At 38.3% G+C, this 23,651-nt stretch overlaps 1 protein-coding gene across 1 annotated transcript in view; it reads right to left on the bottom strand.

Annotated features, from left to right (window-relative positions):
- SBF2 (SET binding factor 2) overlaps nt 1–23,651 on the bottom strand; it is a 589,674-nt gene that overhangs the window by 414,542 nt on the left and 151,481 nt on the right. Inside the window, exon 3 of the mRNA XM_050757377.1 lies at nt 2,879–2,964. Within this exon, the coding sequence (XP_050613334.1) occupies nt 2,879–2,964 (86 nt within the window). The remainder of the gene's footprint in view (nt 1–2,878; nt 2,965–23,651) is intronic.

Below are 23,651 nucleotides of genomic sequence, written 5' to 3'. Positions count from 1 at the left end.
TTTTTCCCATAAATCATCAGAAAAGGGTCATGACTACACCAGAAACAACAAACCACTTAAGGACTAAGCCAGATCACCTTCAATTAGACTAAAATTGTAGTATATGTATCTTTGGTCTTGAAGCCACAGGGTTACTCAAGATCACATAAGGCATCACAATTATTCAAGTTATTGCTGTTCATATACAGACTATTCACACTCTCTAAACATATGCAAAAATACGGCAATAAAGACTAGACAAAAAATTAATAGTGATTTATTCTGTTTTAAAAATGTACTTTGATAGAAAAAGTTTGAGTAAGGTAGACAGTCTAGTTAGTAATATTGTACTAGTGTTAATTTCCTGTTCTTGATAATTGTATATTTTTGTGAGATATTAAAAATAGGAAAAGTTGAGAGACAGAAAAAAAATGTACTTTGATAGATACAAGATAAATTTATGGCCGGGCGCAGTGGCTCAAGCCTGTAATCCCAGCACTTTAGGAGGCCAAGACGGGCGGATCACGAGGTCAGGAGATCAAGTCCATCCTGGCTAACACGGTGAAACTCCATCTCTACTAAAAAATACAAAAAAACTAGCCGGGCGAGGTGGCGGGCGCCTGTAGTCCCAGCTACTCGGGAGACTGAGGCAGGAGAATGGCGTAAACCCGAGAGGCGGAGCTTGCAGTGAGCTGAGATCCGGCCACTGCACTGCAGCCTGGGCGACAGAGCGAGACTCCATCTCAAAAAAAAAAAAAAAAGATAAATTTATTTTGTATTTGACAACATTATAGACATTAAAGAATTGAAATTGTGATCCATTATGGAAAAAGGAAAAAGAAAATTTCTGACATAATCCAACAGATTACTCTTTAAATATTAATCTAGCCCAATGAATCTTGAAATGCTATGTTAAGAATATGCCAAGATGTCATCTAGGAAAATCTTAGGGAGGAAAAGTTCTGTCTACCTCTTAAGCACCTCCATTTCACTATTCTAGCAGCACAAGACTCCACTTATTGGAGAGACATTTATAGCACTTGAACATGGCAGTGTCTGTCACACAAAGAGAAAATATCCATTTACTAAGTAGTAAAACCAGTATGTTTCTCTCCCTTGCTACTGGAGAAACAAGAGAGGCATCATAGGTAACTATTCTCTTGGCTTTCAAAACAACATTATCCTTTCTCTGTCCGAGCTAAATAGCTATGCCAATCCATGATTTCTCTCTCCCTCTATGATGTCTGCTGTTCTTGAAACTTATGAAGGTGAATCACTGCTCATACTGTTAAATTGGTATAGTTTATATCTCTCCACACTTTGATGTGAATGGAGGTAGGAACCCACAAAAAGTTCTAACAGGTCCCCAGCACCAAAAATTTCCCCTCAATACACTAAAAGGGACATTGAAACAGGGTTTAAAAGCTTTTATAGAACAAATGCCTGGTTATTCACACTGTAAGGCCAAGTACTGGTATTTGCAGGCATATGGGGAAAAAGAGAAAGGAATACAAAGGGCTCTCCAAAAAGCCATTTTCCTTGGATCCTCACATTCCTTCCCCATTTTTAATGCCAAAATTCAAGATTTATCCCCTCTGTAGGGCTACAGAACCCTCAGCTTTCTCTACATGGCTGAGTTGTAACAATCAAAACTAAGGACTTAGCAACATATCTTTAATTTTCAGTGAAGCAAAATTGGACAGTTATTAGCTAGGATGAGAAAATTTCAAATTTTCAATACAAAATATCTAATAGATATTTCCGATCCATGCCAACAAGAGAATGAACAATTGTTCCTGTGGGTAAGGTGCTGAGAGATGCTGAACAAACAGCAACAATATTAATTAAACAACCAGACAACTCATTTATGGAAGACATTGTTCTAAGCATTTTATGTGTATTTTTTCCACTTTATCGTTACAACAACCTATGAGATTGATATAACAATTATTCTCATTTTATGGATAAGTGTTCTGCTGGCTCAAAGTAGTTGAGTAACTTCTCAGAAGTCATACCATGCAGCTGAGATTTTAACCTAGGCACTCTGCTCCACAGCCTGCACTCTTAAGTATCATATTACACCAAATGGCCTCTCAACAGGACTGCCTTGAAGACACTGCTTCTATGTGTGTATGTGTGTGCGTATCCATAAACACAATATAAATAAGTACACACACACACCCCCCAGTAAATTCGGAGAACCAAACTTCATAGACATATATTGCAAAGTACTTTAGTAATCACCTTTCTAGTCCCTCATTTTACTACCATGGATCCACCACCAGACAGAATATCTTGGGCAGCATAAATTATGTTCAATTAATAAATTCCTTTAAAATGGCTAACCACAACAACAACAACAACAAAAGGAGTTGAACTGCACTATTATAAAATAACCTTCAGACCTTGTAGCTAAAAACAAAAGAAATCTAATTTGTGATTTTAAGATCAAATTCAAACCATGACTGGTTAACATTAAACAAACTTTTGGTATTTTATTTATCTGTGTTTTTTTGTTTCATTTTTACTAAGACAATAACCTGGACATTTTCAGGAAAAAAATATATATATGTGTATCCCTAAAGTTACTGGGCTAAGACTTTTACTAAAGAATCAGTGGAATTTTTCTCCTTCTGAGTATATGAAAATCATCAACTTCATCTTTAATATTACAAATTTAAATGAGAAAAAGAAGAGCAAAATAGGCATTCTAGAATTAATATATTCAAAGATGACTGTACTTGAGGGACTAGGAGGGAAGATAATTATTTCTAGTACTGTAATACTTACAATTAAATTATCAAATTACTTAACAGCAAATGTAACATAAATGTAAAAATCAATGTGACAAAAAAGAAAAATAACATTATAAACATGCAAAAATACAACAACCACTTACCAACTCAATTCCCTGTGGAAAAGGTGTATCATCCCAGTCCTTCTGTGGAAATCTCTGGATTATTTTCCCTAGACCTTCTCCTGACCCTGTTAATAAAACCAAAGTGAATCAGTTATGGGATACTAAAAAATACAATTACTCATTCTACTCTTACTTATTTCTAAATGAGTATTTGGTAAACTGATTAAACATTTTCAAGTTTTAAAAAACATGTAAGTATGCATCATCTAGAAATTACACAGCTGGACCTCCATATCCATGGGTTTTGCATCTGCAGGAGACACCCAACCATGAAATGAAAATATTTGGGATGAAAAAAAATAAAATTAACAATGCAACAATTTAAAAACGCAAATCTTAAAAATACAGTATAACAAATATTTCCACACCATATTCATTGTATTAGGTATTATAAGTAATCAAGAAATTATTTAGAGTATATAGGAAAATATGCATAGGTTATATGCAAATACCACACCATTTTATATAAGGGTTCTGGAACAAATCCCCCACAAATACCCAGGGATAACTGTACTGAAATAAAAGGCAATCTCTAGTCTACGAACCTTTTTTTTTTTTTTTTTTTTTTTTTTTTTTTTTTGAGGCAGAGTCTTGCTCTGTTGCCTAGGCTGGAGTGCAGTCGTATGATCTTGGCTCACTGAAACCTCCGCCTCCCAAGTTCAAGAGATTCTCCTGGCTTAGCCTCCCAAGTAGCTAGGATTACAGGCACCCACCACCATGCCCAGCTAATTTTTGTATTTTTAGTAGAGACGGGGTTTCACTATGTTGGCCAGACTGGTCTTGAACTCCTGACCTCAAGTGGTCCACCTGCCCTGGCCTCCAAAAGTGCTGGGATTACAGGTGTGAGCCACCGCACCCGGCCACTGTTCTATAAGATTGACTGATACATATGAAAAGCTAAAAAACACTAGCCAGAGGCACTGAAATCTAGAGTCTCTACCACATTATGGGAGTAACCGCCCTTTGTGCCCCAATAAGGAAATTAATCCCAAATTGAAATTTAAGAAGAACTTTTCTATGGAGATGAAATAATTTTAAGTAACAAATGAAATGGCACCACTAGCACTAAGTTTCAGTTATGGGCTATAAGTACTGCTACTGGTTAAAGTTTTTGAGGCTGGCCTGGGAACCTTACCATTGTTTAGGCAGGATTTCCCAACATCAGCACTACTGACATTTGGGGATGGATACTTCTTTGCGGGGATGGGGATTGTCCTGTGCATTGTAGGATGTTTAGCAGTATTCATAGTCTCAATTCCTAGATTCCAGTAGCACCCCCTACCACCAGCAAGTTGTTACAACGAAAAATGTGCCCAGACGTTACCAAATGTTCCCTGGGTTGAAAACCACAGATGTCTATCACTATTGTTATAAAATTATCCTGTGACAACGAAGAAGGAATCAACTTATCATTGAACTCTGGGGATGTAATTTGTGAGCAAATTGGGAATGGAAGGTACATGTTAAATCTAAACTAATTCTTGCTATAGTTTTTTAAGATCTTCATGTTGCTTGTATATTCTACATGTTGTCCTAGTTCATATGAAATGAAGGCAACAATATTCTGATTATTTGTTTTGTATATCTAACTTGAGGAAGTCTGCACAACGAATTCATTTTGTTAATATACTTTAAAATTCATCCACTATGATTTCTCAACCTCATCTCTATGAATGCAGCTTCTCCCTTGCCCCTCACCTAAACTGCAACCAATTTACGGCCAAATTTCTATGTTTAAAATGTAAATGGAAAGTGACATTCACTTTACTGACCAACTCAGAACTGTATTCTGAAACGAGGTCTAACCAAAATCTATTTGAAAAAGACAAAATAAAAATATTCTCAATCAAAATTAATAATTGCTACAGTACAGTAACTTATCTGTCTCTTGTTATAGGGGAATGAAGGATTTTGTTAAGACTAAACCAACTTTTTATCATAGGCACTCATTCTTCAAAATCTACCTCAAGCATCATCACTTACGACATCCCAAGCAGAGTTAATGAAACAAATTGCTAGGTGCTGGAGGTACACAAATGAAAAAGACATAGTCCCTATCCTAAAGGAACTCATAATTAATTCAGGGAAACAAACAAATGAACCGATAATTTCAGTTATGTTATGGTAAGCTCAATCAGTGATAGAAAGACCATATAAAACTTTCTGGAAGAAATGACAGCAAGCTTGCTTTCTTTCAGTAACCAACTTGTTTCCCCAAGCACCTGGCACACTGAATTCCTGGCATATAGTCTATACTGAGCAAAATGTTTACTTTAATAAATTCATTGGTACTGACCGAAATTGTTAAGTTTATTCCTCCCTTCTTTTGAAAGAGATAAATTAACGTACTTATTCTATCATGTTTAACCATGTCCCTACATTGTTTATTCAACTCTGAAGGCCATACCTAATGTATTTTAGGTTCAAGAAATATTTATCATATTAATTTTTTTTTTGGACAGGGTCTCACTCTGTTGCCCAGACTGAAGTACAGTGGCAAAATCATGGCTCACTGCAGCCTTGACTTCCCAGACTCAAGCGATCCTCCTACCTCAGCCTCCAAGTAGCTGGGACTACAGGTGCAGACCACCACAACCAGCTAATTTTCATATTTTTTTGTAGAGACAGGGTTTCGCCACATTGCCCAAGTTGGTCTTGAACTTCTGGACTCAAGCAATCCACCCACCTCAGAATCCCAAAGTGCTAGGATTATAGTGTAAGCCACCGCACCCAGCCCAATCACATTAACTCTTACTAATTATAAAAGTAATGTTAAGTGCAGAAAGAATTTTAAATACATAAAAATATAAAGAAGAAATCACCCATAACCCCACACCTGGAGACAATTATTATCAACATTTTGGACTATCCATTTATTCCTAGGTTTCCTTGCATAAATACCTATTTTTTTCCTACCAAATGAATACCACACTAAACCTAACTTTATATACGGGCTTATTACCTGATATTTTACAAAGGGCCTTTGAGGTTGTTGAACATACATTTTCTAGTTTCTCACTATTATAAATAATACTACAATAAACATCTTTATTTACAAATCTTTATCCTCATCTCACTTTTCCTGAAAAAATAGTCTTTTCCAGATTCTACCTCTAGTAAACTGTGGCAGCACTGTAGCATCTGTCAGCAAATGTCTGAGGCATTTTGACAATACTTCTTCTTTTACATGAAGCTAGAATTGGTGTGTATTCCTCATAAGAAAAGAACCTAAATGAGACCACACTACTGTAAGAGGCACTTTGATTGATAGAGTTCTTTCAAAGTAGTAGAGGATCTGGAAACAATTACAGTCATACTTGGGAGATACTGCAGGTTTGGTTCCAGTCCACAGCAATAAAGTGAATATTGCAATAATGTGAGTCACACAAATCTTTTGGTTTCTCAATGCATATAAAAGTTATGTTTACACTATACTGTAGTCTATTAAGTGGGCAACAGCATTATGTCTAAAATATGTAAATGCTTTATTTAATTTAAAAATGCTTTATTGCTAAAAACTGCTAACAATCATCTGAGGCTTTAGCAAGTTGTAATCTTTTTGCTGGTAGAATGTCTTGCTTCGATGTTGATGGCTGCTAACTGATCAGGGTGATGGCTGCGGCAATTACTGAAAATAAGACAACAGTGAAGTTTGCCATATCGATTGACACTTTCCTTCACAAAAAATTTATCCATAGCATGCAATGCTGTTTGATGGCATTTTACCCACAGCACAACTTCTCTCAAAAATTGAAATCATTCCTCTCAAACCCTGCTGCTGCTTTATCAACTAAATTGATGTAATATCCTAATCCTTTGTCATTTCAACAAAATTCACAGCATCTTCTCCAAAAGTAGATTCCATTTCAATAAACCACTTTCTTTGCTTATCCATAAGAAGCAAATCTTCATCTGTTAAAGGTTTTATCGTGAGATTGTAGCAATTCAGTCACATCTTCAGGCTCCACTTCTAATGCTAGTTATTTTGCTATTTCTACCACATCTACAGTTCCTTTCCCCACTAAAGTCTAGAATCCCTCAAGGTCATCCATAGGGTTGGAATCAACTTCTTCTAAGCTCCTGGTTAATAGGTTCATATTTTTACCTCCTCCCATAAATTATGAATGTTATAATGGCATCTAGAATGGTGAATCCTTTCCACAAGGCTTTCAATTTAATTTGCCCAGATTCAATCAGAGGAATCACTATCTATGGCAGTTACAGGCTTATGAAATGTATTTCTTAAATAGTAAAACTTGAAAGTCAAAATGACTCTTGATCCATGGGCTGCAGAATAGATGCTGTGTTAGCAGACATGAAAACAACATTAATCTCCCTATACACGTCCATCAGAGCTCTTATGTTACCAGGTGCACTGTCAATGAGCAGTAATATTTTGAGAGGAATATTTTTATGAGCAGTAGGTCTCAACGGTGCACTTAAAATATTCAATAAACCATGGTATAAATAGATGTGCTGTCATCCAGGCATTGATGTTCCATTTACAGAGCAGACAGTAGATTTAGCATAATTCTTAAAGGCACTGGAATTTTCAGAATGGTAAATAAGAAATAGTTTTAATTTGAAGTCACCAGCAGAATTAGCTGCTAAAAAGACAGTAAGCCTGTTCTTTGAAGCTTTGAAGTCAACCATTTACTTCTGCTTTCCAGCTATGAAAACTCTAGATGGCATTTTCTTCCAATAGAGCCTGTTTCGTCTACATTGTGGTTGTAGTGTGGCTGCCCTCATCATCTTAGCTAGATCTTCTGCATAACTTCCAGCAGCTTCTACATAAGCACTTGCTGCTTCACCTTGCACTTTCACATTATAGAGACAGCTTCTTTCCTTAAACCTCATGAGCCAACCTCCAGCTTCAAACTTCTTTTGCAACTTTCTCAACTTTCTCAGCCTACACAGAATTGAAGAGAGTTAGGGCCTTGTGCTCAGGATTAGGCTTTGTCTTAAGAAAATGTTGTGGCTAATTTCATCTATCCAAGCCACTCAGACTCCACATCAGTAATAATGCTGTCTCATTTTCTTATCATTTGCATTCACAACTTGGCTGTTTGGTACAAGAGGCCTAGCTTTTGGCTTATCTTGGCTTTTGACATGTCTTCCTCACTAAATGTAATCATTTCTAGATTTTGACTTGAAGTGAGAGACATGCAACTCTTCCTTTCACTTGACCACTTGAAGGCCACTGTAAAGTCATCAACTAACCTAATTTCAATACTGACGTGCCTCAGGGAATAGAGAGGCCTGAGGAGAGGAAGAGAGATGATGGAATGGCTGGTCAGTGGTACAGTCAGAATACATAATTCATTTATGGATTAAATTTGCCACCTTTCATGGTAGTTCGTGACATGCCAAAACAAAACACTAATATCAAAGATCACTGATCACGCATCACCAAAATACATATAATGGAAAAGCTTGAAAACTGGCGAGAATTACCAAAATGTGACACAGAGACACAAAGTGAGCCCAAGATGTTGGCAAAATGGAGCTGACAGACTTGTTCAACATTGGGTTGCCACAAATCTTCAATTTGTTTAAAAAAAAAAAAAAACCCCACCCACAATATCTGTCAGGCAAAATAAACAAGTAATAATAAATAATAAGCAAAGAATAAAACAAAGTATGTCTGTCTATAAAAAGGAGTTTTAGTCAGAAAATTTTAAGCGAAAAGTAAAGCAAGGTGCACTGGCTCACACCTGTAATCCCAGGGATTTAGGAGGCCCAGGAGTGAGGCGGTAAGAAGTTTAAGACCAACCTTCGCAACATATTGAGACCCCATCTCTACAAAAATTAGCTGCAAATGGTGGTACAAACCTGCAGTCCCAGCTACTCGAGACTCAATTGGAACCCTTGTGCACTGTTGGTAGGAATGTCAAATGGTGGGCCTACTATGGAAAATATGGAATATGGAGGTATGGAGTATGAAGGCTTCTCAAAAAATTAAAAATAGAACTATCATATGTTCCAACAATCCCACTTCTGGGTATATTTCCAAAGGAATTAAAAGCAGGACGTTGGTCAGGCATAGGGGCATGCTATTGTAATCCCAGCAATTTGGGAGTCTGAGGCAGGAAGACTGCTTGAGCCCAGTTGTCAAAACTGAGAAATTAACATTTATCTGCATTTTGATTGTGACCTATCATGTGAGGTTTTATATACATATGAAACAGGGTTAAGGACATGGACTCAGGATCCACGTTACCTATACTCTAGTCCAGTTTCACCTTTACTTTACCCTGGGAAAATTACATTACTTCTCTGTGCTTCATTTTTCCCTATACAAAAAATGAAGATACTATTACCTCTTAGAGCTCTTGTGAGGAAGAATTTAAGTTAATGTGGATGTAAAATATATACCAGTATGAGTACGTGCATGCTTCTCAGAATAGCACTCCAACCTGAACATAATAGTTGAGATTACTGAGCTGGTCTGAATAATACAGTGTAGAGAAGAAAACTATTACTGTTCTAGACAACTATGTTATTAACAATGAAGAATGGTGTTACATAAGGTCTCCTGGTGGCCACAGGACTCCTGATTTACTGGAGTTATTTTTGAATGAAACATGTAAATCCCTTTTAAAAACATGTTTAACGCTGTTGTGTACCTGTACAAAAGATTTTTCAGACTCAAGTTTTATCCCTGTTAAATTTCTTTAGTCAGTTCAATACATGCATTTTTTGGATCCTATGACAGTTACCCAGTGTATTTATATCCATTTTTAATTTAATTAACTTACTCTTTTTTAGTTACAGATACATACTACAAAATGCAACCATTTTAAATTAACAGTCTGATATATATTGACAAATTCTCAATAAAAACAATTGCAGTAGAATAAAAACAAAAATGGAGAAAATGGAAATTAATTATGCTATATTAAAATATTGCTTAAGGAGTTCCTCCAGAAAATATCTCCCCAAAGAATTCATCAATATTGGCCTAAGTCCAATTATAATTTCCCAATAATAATCAAAATTTCCTCAGGATAAAAGTCTTAGTCAAAACATGCTATATACACATTACTGACATTGGCACCAGTGCTTCTATTCCATTCTATCCCAGAACAATCTGCTTGGAACTTCAGCATTGTAACCTGGCACCTGTTCTTCCCTCTCCTTCATTAAGAATATCATCTCAGAAGAAATGGATAAAGCAAAAGCAAAAGCACAACACTAGAAAATCAGACTTTTGGGTACATGTATTGATTTACTCATTTTAATACAATAGAAGCTGATCTAAAGAAATTTGTTCAAAGACAGAACTAAGATGAAAGCCATATTCAACTTGCAAGTCCCAAGTTTCCCATTTGTGATTTGGAAAATCTGCTTTTGAGCAAATGATATTTTTTTTAAATATTATTTTCATGTTCCCTAGAAGACCTGTGTTATAATGCCAAGACAGCCAGAAAATCAAAGTTCACCAAAATAAGTAGATCTAATTGTGCCAGTATAGACCAACTTTCAAAAGATAAGGAAAATAAAAGCTGTTCATTCACTGAAAAGAAAGCATGCAGGAAATCATTCTACAAAAGGCTTTCATATTTGATCCATTTAGCATTTAATGAGAGAAGTCTGTTTATTTCAACTGACATAAGCCTTTTTTGTGGTTATTTAAAAATTTAGGTAGGAATGTAATGTTAGTTTCTGATTGTCCAGTACAATCTCCTGTTATTCAAAAGGTTTATTTGGAACACACAAGCTATTTTTCCCAGACTTAAACTTAGCAAAGATCTCATAGGCTTTTACAGAAGTGAAAAAAGAATGCATTTTTACTGACTCATGCCTGTAATCCCAACACTTTGGGAGGTCAAGGCAGGCGGATCACTTGAGGTCAGGAGTTCGAGACCAGCCTGGCCAACAAGGTGAAACCCCGTCTCTACTAAAAATACAATCACTGGGTGCTAGAACGAGACTTCGTCTAAAAAAAAAAAAAAAATGCATTTTTAAGTTGATGAGAATACATAATGAACAAGGTATGTCACTAAAAATAATAAACAAATAGCCACTACAGTTTTAATCCTTATAAATTCACAGTTCATTGAGAATGTATAAATCCAGCAATTTAGAGAATGTCAAGATTAAGAAAAACTGAGAAATGAATACAAACTGAAATTAAAACTAAACATATGATCTAGAATTTTGATGCAATTCTTCAGACTGTGTCATTTTACTGAATTAAATAAAATGTCTTCTTTAACAGCAATGAAGAAAGAATGGTTGGCAGTCTGGAATGCTGCAAAAACTGTATGGTTGTACATCAACATTTAAGAAAAGAAAGTCTTATCAACTCCCTTCTCCAAATATGCATCGAATGTGTTCCCACCCCCAGCATCATTCACAATCATTCTAGTAGTTCAAACTCTCATTATCTTCACCTGGATAACAGCAGCAGCCTCATCATCTCCCTGCTTCCCATTTCACTTCACTCATAGTCATGTTCAAGTTTCTGGCAGTCTAGAAACAAGCTCTGCAAAACCGAATTTCTTCACACTAACATCTCTGATCAAAATAATTCAGTAATTCTTCCACTAGCTACATAATAAAATAGTCCAAAATTGGCCGGACGCAGGGGCTCATGCCTGTAATCCCAGCACTTTGGGAGGCTGAGGCGGGCAGATCACGAGGTCAGGAGATTGAGAACATCCTGGCTAACACAGTGAAATCCAGTCTCTACTAAAAATACAAAAAAAAAAAAAAAAAATTAGCTGGGTGTGGTGGCAGGTGCCTGTAGTCCCAGCTCCTTGGGAGGCTGAGGCAGGAGAATGGAGTGAACCCAGGAGGTAGAGCTTGCAGTGAGCCGCAATCGTGCCACTGCACTCCAGCCTGGGCGACAGAGTGAGACTCCGTCTCAAAAAAAAACAAAAAAATTGTCCAAAATCATCACCTTAGGGACTTCTACCTCATCGGAGGTAAAGTAACAAGGTCAGAATTTACCCTCCAACCTACAACAATTAAAAAACCAAAATTTACAAAACAATGGTTTTCAGACACCTGACATCAGGCAATAGAGGACAATGAACCCAGAGAGAAAGAAAACAAATTATATGAGCCCTATAAAGTCCCCAGCTTACTTCTTGGTAAGAGTTTCCATGCAGGATCTAGATGCTTAGCTGGGGTGGGGGGTGGGAAAGGGGTGCAGTTTCTAGACTGCAGTCCAATCAAGGAAAATCCAGAAGTCCTGGTGAAACTGAAGCAATTGAGTTGGGAATCCAGGGAACTCAAAGAAGTTAGAGTTCACAGAGTATCAAAGAGAAGAGAGATTAACAGGGAGAAAGAAGTTCAGAGACCTGCAGAAGGCTGAATGAAGCACATGAAAGGAACAGAAAGGACAATCCCTAGAAATCACACAAGGCCAGGGACTGTTTTTGTTCCCAACAGCCAAAAGGAAAAAAAAGAAAAAAACTTGCATAATTCACTAGGCATCAGGCAGAGAACCCAGAGGGTATTGCCTCAGTGTGAAAAATTAACCCTAGATAAAATGCTGCTGTAGACCTACCTAACAAAGCTAGAAAACGAGCCTCAAAAAGATCAAACTATTTCCAGGTGGCTTAATTACATCTCAGAATGAAGTTCAAGAATATTTACAGGAACACAGAAATAGCCAGCAATCAAGAAAGTAAAATTCACAACTCTAACATGCAAACAAAAATCACTAGACATGAAAAGAAGCAGAAAAGTATATGCCACAAAGAGGGAAAAAAATCAATCAACTGAAATAGACTCCAAAATGATGCAGGTATTAATTAGTAGATAAAGATATTCTAAATTACCATTATGTTACATATTTTCAGGAATATAAATGTAAAAAATATATTGGATATAGCTAATGAATTAGACACTACAAGGAAAAAAAGGTTAATGAAGTTATAGTGATAGAAACTTCCAAAATGAAACAGAGAAACAGACTGGGAAAAAGACAAAAAAACAAAAACAGAGCTGTGGAACAACTTCTAGTGGCCTAATATGCATGTAACAGGAGTCAGGAGTCCCAGAATGGAATGGAGGAGATGGAGATATATCTGAAGTAATAATGGCCAAATTTAATGAAATTTGACTTTTCCAAATTTGATGAAAACTATAAACACACTGATCATAGAAGCTCATCAAATCCCAGACACGAAGAACACACAGAACTCACAAAGGCATATCAAAATAAATTACTTAGATATGCAGATAAATATCTAAAAACAGCTGGAGAAAAAAGATACATTGTGCGGAGTAACAAATATAAGAAGGACAGCAGACTTCTCATTATAAACAGTACAAGCTAGAATACAGTGGAGCCACATCTTTAAAATACCTAAAGGCAAAAAAAAAAAATCAACCCAACATTTTATACCCAAGAAAATATCCTTCCAAAAAAAAAAAAAGCTGAGTATAGCTATATAATCGAATATTGTTTGAACATAAAAAGCAATTAAAGTTGGCTGCAGTGGCTCATGCCTGTAATCCCAACACTTTGGGAGGCCAAGGCAGGTGGATCACGGGGTCAAGAGATCGAGACCATCGTGGGCAACATGGTAAAACCCTATCTCCACTAAAAACACAAAAATTAGCTGGGTGTGGTGGCATGTGCCTGTAGTCCCAGCTACTCAGGGGACGGAGGCAGGAGAATCGCTTGAACCCAGGAGGCGGAGGTTGCAGTGAGCCACGATCACACTACTACGCTCCAGCCTGGGAGACAGAGCAAGACTCCATCTCAAAAAAAAAAAGAAAAGAAAAAAAAGAATGAGGTACTGATACATGCTACATATCATGGATAATCCTTGAAAACGTATGCTAATTGAAAGAAACCAAACACAAAAGGCTACATATTGTATGAGTCCATTTATAGGAAATGCCCAGAAAAGTCAAATTCAAAGAGACAGAAAGTAAATTCATGGCTAACAAGGGCTTAAGGGGGTAAAGGGAGTGACTGCTAATGGATATAGGGTTTCTTTGGGGTGATGAAATATTTTAAGTAAATAGTGGTGATGTCGCATGTTCCCACTTCCATGTGGAAGCTGAACAATGAGAACACATGGACATAGGGAGGGGAACAACACACTGGGGCCTGTTGCGGGGAGGTGGGAGCGGGGAGGGAGAGTATTAGGATAAATAGCTAATGCATGTGGGGTTTAATATGTAGGTGACAGGATGATAGGTGCAGCAAATCACCATGGCACATGTTTACCTATGTAACAAACCTGCGCGTCCTGCACATGTATCCCAGAACTTAAAATAAAGTTTAAAATAAATAAACAAATAAATAAATAGTGGTAATGGTCGCACAACTCTTTGAATATACTAAAACCACTGCATTTTACATTTTAAAAGGATGAACTTTATGGTATGTAAATTATATCTCAATAAAGGATTTTCTTTAATGAATCTCTGATCAGACACAATGGTATAGACTCCTTTCTTCTTGCTCTTCCCGACTAAGTATAAGCCTAGAAATAACACATGAGGCAATCAAAGGAGAACTCTGAAAGGTGGTAAGAGGAAAGTAAACTGTTTTGTAACCCTAGGATTGGAGGAATAAGACAATGGCAGGACATCTTACGTATCTCTACCAAACAGAAGAAGCCAACCCAGGCCTAGCGTGTCCCAGTCCCCAAACTAACAACAGAAGGCAGCCAAGGCAGGCTCTCTCATCTCCCAGATCAAACAGAAGTTTCACTAACAACACAGGGAAAGCCCAGAACCATGAGCAGGGGATAGACAGCCACAATGATAATAAGCAGTCAGGGAAAGCACTTTCCTTCACTCCTGGCCCTGACTCCCTTCCCCTAAAGAGAGATACTGGTAAGTAGGCATCACCAGCAAGAGAGACCCCATCACAATAAGCAGGCTGGCCTGGGAAGCCTTTGTCCCCACAGGCCTGAGGCTCTCCTATACAACCAAGAGATATTGAGGTGTCCAGCCAGTACCAGCAAGAGGCAACTCGCTGTATCAAGTGACCTCAGCAGACATTTTGTTTCTATGGGCTTAAGAATTCCCTCCCCAATCCAGAAACACTGGGGTAGTCAGAGGACACCAGTAAGAGGGACTCGACCATAACAAGCAGTCTGGCCCAGGGAGCCTCTTTGTCCTCATGAGTCAGAATCTCTCATGTACTCCCCAGTGACATGAGGGCAGTGAAATGGCACCAATAGCGAACATTGTGCCACAAAAAGTAGCCTGGTCCAGCAAAACCTCTTTGTCCCTGTAGCCTGAGAGTACCCTCCCCCACCAAGAGACATCACACAGCTCAGCCTGGGGAATGCTTTCGGCCACCTCAGGCAGCACCAGTGGGAGCTCTAGTGCTGCCTGAGGTGACAGAAAGGCTTTATTTAATGGCCCCAGCATTAAATAAACAAACAAAACCAAATAACCAAGAAAATCAAAATAACACTGGAAAGGCTCTGAAAATTAAACTGCCACTGGAACAACAGCCTACAAAATTAGACTATGGTCTACACACTAACTCTAAACACAAAAACTAACATAACAGCCAAAATGTCCAGGATATAGTAAAAAAGCACCCATCACACCAAGAACCAGAAAAGATCACAACTTGAATGACAAAAAGACAATTAACTGATGCCAACACAGACATGAATCAGATGTCAGAATTATCTGTAAAGATTTTAAAGCAGCTACCTTAAAAATACATCAAATCATAAATTATCTTGAAACAAATGAAAAATAGAAATATCAGCACAGAAATATGTTATAAATCAAACAGAAATTATAAAACTAAAAAATAAAATATCCAAAATTAAAATCTCACAGGATGGTTTCAATAGTAGAGTGAAAATGGCATATAGCATAGAATCAGTGAACTTGAGGTGAAATCAGTAGAATTTACCCAATCTGAACAACAGAGAGAAAATAAATTAAAATATAAAGAAAAGAACATTGGGGACCCACAGGAGATCCATAGACCATAACAAAAGATTCACTATTCATATCACTGGAGTCCCAGAAAAGAGAAGAGGAAAAGGGGAACTGAAAGAATATTCAAAGAAATAATGGCTAAAACACTCCCAAATTTGGTGAAGCACCAAACATATTCAAAAAGTTGAGTGAATCTCATACTGACTAACCTCAAAGAAATTTACATTAAGATACATTATAATTAAACATCTGAAAATTAAAAACAAAAAAGTCTTGAAAGAAGCCAGAGAGAAACATTTTACCTACAGGAAAACACCAATTCAAATGAAGATTGGCTGAAGGAAGCTGTTTAAACAGAAAAGAAATTATAAAAGAAGCAACACTGGAGCATCAGAGGCAAAACAAAAATGCAAATCCAAGTCATCCTCAGTCTACTACTCAAACACTTCTCCAGTCCAATAGCTGGTGTCCTGATGTCAATTGGCTCTAAACCCCTTCCCAGGGCAATATTCTTCACCCTTATTCCAACAGTCTTTAAGATTGCTTAAAACTTCTCTGTCCTTGAAGCTTACTGCTTGCCTGATCTGCAACCTTTAGTTGCCAGGATAGGGTGAGGAGGGACCAGAAGGCACTGTCAGAATTAACTCTTTTTTTCAACACAAAACTTAATCTGAGTATGACCCTAACAGAGAAGTTGAGTCCTAGGGCCCTCTCTCCTAGTATTTCCTTTTCTATGAGAAAAAAATACATCATACAAGGGCAAGCCCAAAGGCACAATAATTAATATTTGTTCTCACTGTAACAAATGGAAAACAAGCTCAACCCTCTCTCACAAGCAGTTATTTAACTACTTAAAGAAAACTGTGTTTTATCAAAGGTAAATATGATATCCATTTCCCTTATCTTCTGAGTACAAGGGCCTATTAAAACACCACTACATTAAAGCTATCAACAGTAATTATGAATAAACAAAAAAACCTAAAATATAAATACCTTCCCATGGTTGATATCCTCAAACTAATCTAACAGAGTCCTCAAAAAAAACACTGCCATGTTTTGAAAAGAATACTACATTGGTAATCAGGAGACCTGAGGCTTATCTTAGCTCTGTCACTAAGTGGTGACCTTAAGCAAATCCTCTAACTTCTCTGAGCCTTGGTCTCCCACCTGTAAAGTGATCTTAGGTCCCTCCTGGCTCTAAACTTCTAGGCATGGTAAACCAACAAAAAATGTGAAATACATACATCTGCCACTAGATGGCATAACACTAATATTGCTGATCTGAAAAGCAGACCAAAATCTCCTCCAAGACAGATTACCTTGTTAAGAAAACTACACCAGTTTAAATTATGCCAATTTAAACTAAGCCTCAATAACTCGTCTGCTGGCAAAGAACTCCCGGCTACTTCAGAAACACTTTTATTTTGTATGATGTAGAATGAGAAACCTCTTTCTGAACTAGTTACAGTTATCATGAAACAAACTGAAAATTTACGAAGACATGCTTATTATATAATTCTGAGAAAGTAAGTTTACAACAAAGGAGGGGTTGAAGGAGGTGGCAGAGACGTGGGGCAGGAAAGAACATAGGTGGAGGGACAGAAGGGAGAAAAAAAAAAGCTGTGTTTTGGCAATTTCTGCAGTATTATCTATGCCTATCAATGTATTATAAAAATGTATTACCATTGTACCACAGAATATTTAGCCTCCCTTGATAATTCAGCAGAGAAAACACTGCCACATTAAAATTTCAGACAAATTTCTTGGAACCAGCTTTAAAAACATTAATATATTGGTACTATCTATAAAACATTGATCCTTTCAGAATAAAAAGACAACTGAAAATTTAAAACGCAATTCTCTACTATGACTTAACTATCACTTTCACTATGTTTAAGTTATATTTACATTTTCCTCCAATTGAAGATAAGACTAGTACATAGCAAGTGCTTAGTTTTAGCATAGATTTTTTAAATACAACCTTTTTAAACTAGGGAGGAAAGTTATTGATTGAAAAACAAGGCCGGACGCGGTGACTCAAACCTGTAATCCCAGCACTTTAGGAGGCCGAGACGGGCGGATCACGAGGTCAGGAAATCAAGATCATCCTGGCTAACCCGGTGAAACCCCGTCTCTACTGAAAAAATACAAAAAAAACTAGCCAGGCGAGCTGGCGGGCCCTGTAGTCCCAGGTACTCGGGAGGCTGAGGCAGGAAAATGGCGTAAACCCGGGAGGCGGAGCTTGCAGTGAGCCGACATCCGGCCACTGCACTCCAGCCTAAAAAAAAAAAGAAAGAAAAGAAAAACAGCAAAGGCTATTATGTTAATCTTCCTTAAACGAGAAATTCGTATCTGTTGCATAATGCAACTGGACATGATACACATAAATTTCTCATTAAAACTCATTCAATGTGTCCCTATCAATGTATTCCCTAACCCTAAGTCAATAAACGAGAAGATACCAAAATCCTTAGTTCTCCAGCAACCTGTGCCTTCAAAATCAATGAGGCCTTTCTCGTTACAGAAATACAGGTGACAAATTTCTTCTTCCCAAATACAGTTTAAACATGTCCCCAGCGTACAATGCTCTCCTCTCCACAAATTTCTGTTTTTTTCCCATCTCTAACTTCCTATCTGCAACTCAAAGTTCACCTTGGAGCATCTACACCACAGATAATCCAAGCCATGTGTTTTCTGCTCAACTTTTCTCAAATGCAAACTTCCTATCCTGCAAAAAGAATTACAGATTGTTTATCTGTCCAAACAAGTTATGAGGCTGGTTACAATACACTTTACTACCAGCTGTTTTCCTTAACATTTCAATCTCCTGAAGACAATCATTTCCTTCTCCCAACAGATAAAACAGAGTATTTCTCAAAATCCCAATGCTGTTTGTACCCCCTATTAAGCATTTCTATAAACACAGCAAATGAATCATGACCAAATTGGGATTCTTCTATTATTTCTACAAAATCTGTATCTTCTCTCCCTCCATTCTGTATCTCAGAGAATGGCACGTTATCCATCTAAGCATTCAGTGTCTCCATTAGGAATATGTTCCTCTGTATATGACAGAAAACCTAAAACATTAATAGCTTAAACAAGATAAAAGTTTATTTCCTTTCATATAAAAGATGTCTCAAAGACAACATTCAGGATTAATGTTAGATCTAAGGTCTCAAAGATCCAGCTTCTTCAGGTTCATCACTCCACCATCTACAGGTTTAGACCCTTGTTCTCATGGTTTAATATGTCTGCTGGAGCTCCAAACATCACATCCATGTTTCAAGTAGAAATCAAGAAAGAAGGAAGGAAGGAAGCTGGGCACAGTGGCTCATGCCTGTAATCCCAAGCACTTTGGGAGGCTGAGGCAGGAGGATCACTTGAGCCCAGGAGTTCCAGTCCAGCCTGGGCAACATGGCAAAACCCCATCTCTACAAAAATTAGCTAGGTGTGGTGGCACACACCTGTGGTCCCAGCTACTCAGGAGGCTGAGGTGGCAGAATTGCTTGAGCCTACAAGGTGAAGGCTGCAGTGAGCCAAAATTGCTCCACTGCACTCCAGCCTGCGCAACAGAGCAAGACCCTATGCTCCCTGCACAAAGAAAAAAAGAAGAAAAGGAAGAAGAGGAGAAGAAGAAGAAAGGAGGAGGGAGAGAAGAAGGAGAAGGAAGAGAAGAAGGAGGAAGGTATAGAATATTTTAAGGAGAATTTCTGGAAGAACAATTTCACTTACATATCACTTGCCAAAGCCTTGTCACATGACTACACCCAACAGCAAGGGAGTCTCTTAGTCTCTTAGACAATTGCCCTGCTAAAAAACAAGAGTTTTATTTCTAAAGGAGAAAAAATAGTATTAGGAGGCAACTGGCCATTTCTACCAGAGTCTGCTCTTAGTCTGATAGGTGCCAACACATCATGTAGAACCATCTGTTAACCAAGAACACAGCAGACTGCCCAGGAATAAAACCATGGGTGTGGGGTTGTGAAAGGAATCACAGTATAGAAAGAGCCTCTTGTGGCCAGGCGAGGTGGCTCACACCTATAATCTCAGCACTTTGGGAGGCCAAGGGAGATGGATCACCTGAGATCAGGAGTTCGAAACCAGCCTGGCTAACATGGTGAAACCCCGTCTCTGCTAAAAGTACAAAAATTAGCAGGATGTGGTGGCATGTGCCTGTAATCCCAGCTACTTGGGAGGCTAAGGCAGGAGAATCGTTTGAACCTGGCAGGCGGAGGTTGCAGTGAGCTGAGATCGCATTACTGCCCTCCAGCCTAGGCGACAAGAGCAAGACTTTGACTCTAAAAAATAAAAAAATAAATAAATTTTTAAAAAAGAGCCTCTTGCTTGCTCAATGTACATGTGTTTTCAGTACTTCCATTTTGCCCAATCCCAGGTATATGGCTTCTATTTGATGATGTAATACTGCTATGCATGCTCATGTCACTGGTATCCAGTATTTAGAAATTTGTTCTCTATCACATATAACAACAAAGCCAGTAGCTTTTTCAGAGAAGATACAGTTAGCTCTAAAATGAAGGATCCTTCACTGTGATTCTCCTCCTGTCAGAGCCTGCCACAAATTCCACATAGCAACCAGATGGCAGTCTTTATGGATTGTTGAGTCAAGAGGTTGGAGCAGTACACTTAAAATTTAGTATATCCTGACTTCAAACCCAGAGAGACCCACCAGTTACTGTACTTCTTTTTGGTAGTAATGAATATAAGATGCAGTAGTTTATCTTCCACTTCAGAAAGGACATCCCAATATATCCCAAAATACTGTTACCTCAGAAACTTCACTAAGGTGTCAAGTCCTCCAATTTTTTATGGACTTCATGTCCCATCATCAGCTGTGTCTTTAGCATCTTTACAAAGGATCTAAGCTGCCTACTAGTTCACTATCATAATGTCCTATCAATCAGCATGATGTCATCACTATAGGGGACCAGGATGATGTACTGTGGGATAGTGAGATGAACAAAATCCCTACAGAGCCAAAATGCTGACCTAACCATGGAGGCAATATGATGACAGTGTACTGCATTGCTGGGTATTTCTGATGTTCTCTGTTAATTAGATTCAGTAAGGCAGTTGATAGATCAATAGTTAACTACCAAGTGCCAGGTTCTGTTTCTAGAAAAGAGACCACATGTGAAAAAAAAGATACAACTGGAAGGGTAGAAGAAGCTTATGATAATACATCATCATTCTCCAAAAGGTTATCTATCTTCTGCATAGGTAAAACAAGAGTCAGCAGGCTGAACCTTTCAAATCTTTAATATGGCACTAATCTCAGATTCAGGATGTAAGACTGCTTTGGTAAAAAGAACTTCGGGGGGTTACACTTGGCTCTTCCTACCATAAAGTTCATTAACTCATGGATATGGGAACTAATTTGGGGATTCTTCCATTTGTTGAGCATATTTATTCCAAACATGCAGTAAGAAACAAGATATAATCACAGTACGAATTCATGGATTGTGAAATAATTTCAAGTCAAAGCTCCATTCCATGCCTGATTTCCATAAGCTCCCATCTGCCTCATGGAGCACAATGGTATCCTCAGTCACTGGGAATTATCATTAGCTCAGGTTCCAATAACTCCTGAAAGGTTTGAGTATTTGCCTTCTGATGAACAGTTATGCTTGTAAATAACAAAAGACCCCTTTCTTTAGGGAAGGTTATGAAGAAAATTAATTGTGCTTACCCATGATATTATCACAAGGTCCTTCCATAAAGGAAGGTATGCTGCCTCTTTTTTTCTTCAAGGAGTTCTAGATCTGTAAAGTAATAAAGCTATAGGTATTAGACATTATGGGGACCTAAAATCAATCCTACATTCATTAGACCTAAAGTGTTCTGTTTTCATTTGTTCAGTTCCAGTATCTAGATCAAGACCTTAGTGAGCTACTCTTCCACGTCAGTCCTAGGAACCCCTTAATCAATTTGCATACTATATTAAGCAAGCCTATCTTGTGTCTGATGGTTACGTTCTGTTACTTGCGGTAGGGCACGCTGGCTCACGCCTGTAATCCCAGAACTTTGGGATGCCAAGGCAGGCAGATCACAAGGTCAAAAGATCGAGACCATCCTGGCCAACATGGTGAAACCCCATCTCTACTAAAAATACAAAAATTAGCTGGGCGTGGTGGCATGTGCCTGTAGTCCCAGCTATTCGGGATGCTGAAGCAGGAGAATTGCTTGAACCTGGGAGGCAGAGGTTGCAGTGAGCTGAGATCCCATCACTGCACTTTAGCTTGGCAACAGAGCGAGACTTTGTCTCCAAAAAAAAAAAAAGTTCTGTTACTTGCCTCTGCCATTCCAGGATTCCACTACATTCAGAAAGCTCATTTTGTAGCAGCATCTCTTACATTCATGCCAAGGCCAGAGAAGACAGCCACTAGAGTACTTTTTAAGGATGCTAGCGTTTCTCTCACTGTTGTATTTTATTAAAGGTAGTAGAGAACACCTATCTTGGGGGATGTACTTACAGAGTAAGGAAGCCAGCTGCACAAAATAAGTCCACCTCAACATTCTTAACTCCCCAAGTCTGCCATCTCAACTTTACTCAATGGAGGTCACCACCAAATCCACATGTCAGTCAAACAAACAAGCAGACAATTAGAACCAGTCCTAGCTGCTTGAGCAAGAACCATATCTAAAATCTGTCATAGATGAATCTACATTAATAGATTCAGCCCAAACTAAAATTAGGTTCCTCCTTTCCTGGTCCAACATCTCTTTGAATTTGATTTCATATCAATTGCATAGGTTTTTGCTAACATAAACTAGTAAAATTCTTGCAATTCTTTTGATGCATAAAACTTGTCTTTCATCATAAAGTTGGCCCCTTGAACTTCCTGGGATCTGACTCTAGCTACTGGTCTACAGGCCAGAAGGTGGTGGGAATGAGCTATCACTCAACAGCTATCACTCAACAAGCTGAAGTCATTACAGCATCTTTAAGGATCACTCAAAGGAAGAGGGGTTACTTCTGCTGGCAAGGGAGGCTCAGTACAAACCACAGGTTAAGAATACCTGGAGTCATTCAAATGGTTCCATGTCATGATTCCAATTCCTGGAATCTTACTCTGTCCCAATCATTAACCCAATTTACACCTATGAAATCTGATGAAGCTCTGAGTTTACTCTGCACAGAACACAGTTTAATAACTTGTTGGATCAGACTCCGTACCTTAGACTGTAACAGTCCTGGAGTCGTAAGACATAAAAGACTCTTTTAAGCCAATCACCAAATTCCTTAGTACTCTAACCATAACTTTAGCCAAGATTTAAAAATTTAGCCCTGTGGTTTAAATTTACTTTAAACCAGAATTTCTCAAACTAAACACTATTGACATTTTGGGCCAGGTAACTCTTTGTTGTCGTGGTGGGGAGGGGACAATCCTGTGCAGCAGCGTTCTTGGTCTCTACTCACTAGATACCAGTAGCACCCTGCTCCCCCAGTTCTGATAACTAAATATGCCACCAGACATTTCCAAATATGCCTTGGAGAGCAAAATCACCCCAGGTTGAGAACCACTGCTTTAAACTCTACAGTGGAGTTAAAAACAGCCAATTGGCCAGGCGCGGTGGCTCACACCTGTAATCCCAACACTTTGGGAGTCCGAGGCAGGCGGATCATGAGGTCAGGAGATCCAGACCATCCTGGCTAACACGGTGAAACCCCGTCTCTACTAAAAATACAAAAAATTAGTCGAGCGTGGTGGCACACACCTGTAGTCCCAGCTACTCAGGAGGCTAAGGCAAGATAATCGCTTTAACCTGGGAGGTGGAGGTTGCAGTGAGCAAAGATAGCACCACTGCACTCCAGCCTGGGCGACAGAGCAAGACTCCGTCTAAAACA

Source organism: Macaca thibetana, chromosome 14, assembly GCF_024542745.1.
Source record: "Macaca thibetana thibetana isolate TM-01 chromosome 14, ASM2454274v1, whole genome shotgun sequence".
In the NCBI taxonomy this organism is placed as follows: Eukaryota; Metazoa; Chordata; class Mammalia; order Primates; family Cercopithecidae; genus Macaca; species Macaca thibetana.
Note: the sequence above shows the minus strand (reverse complement) of the source record. Positions and strands in the feature narration are given on the sequence as shown.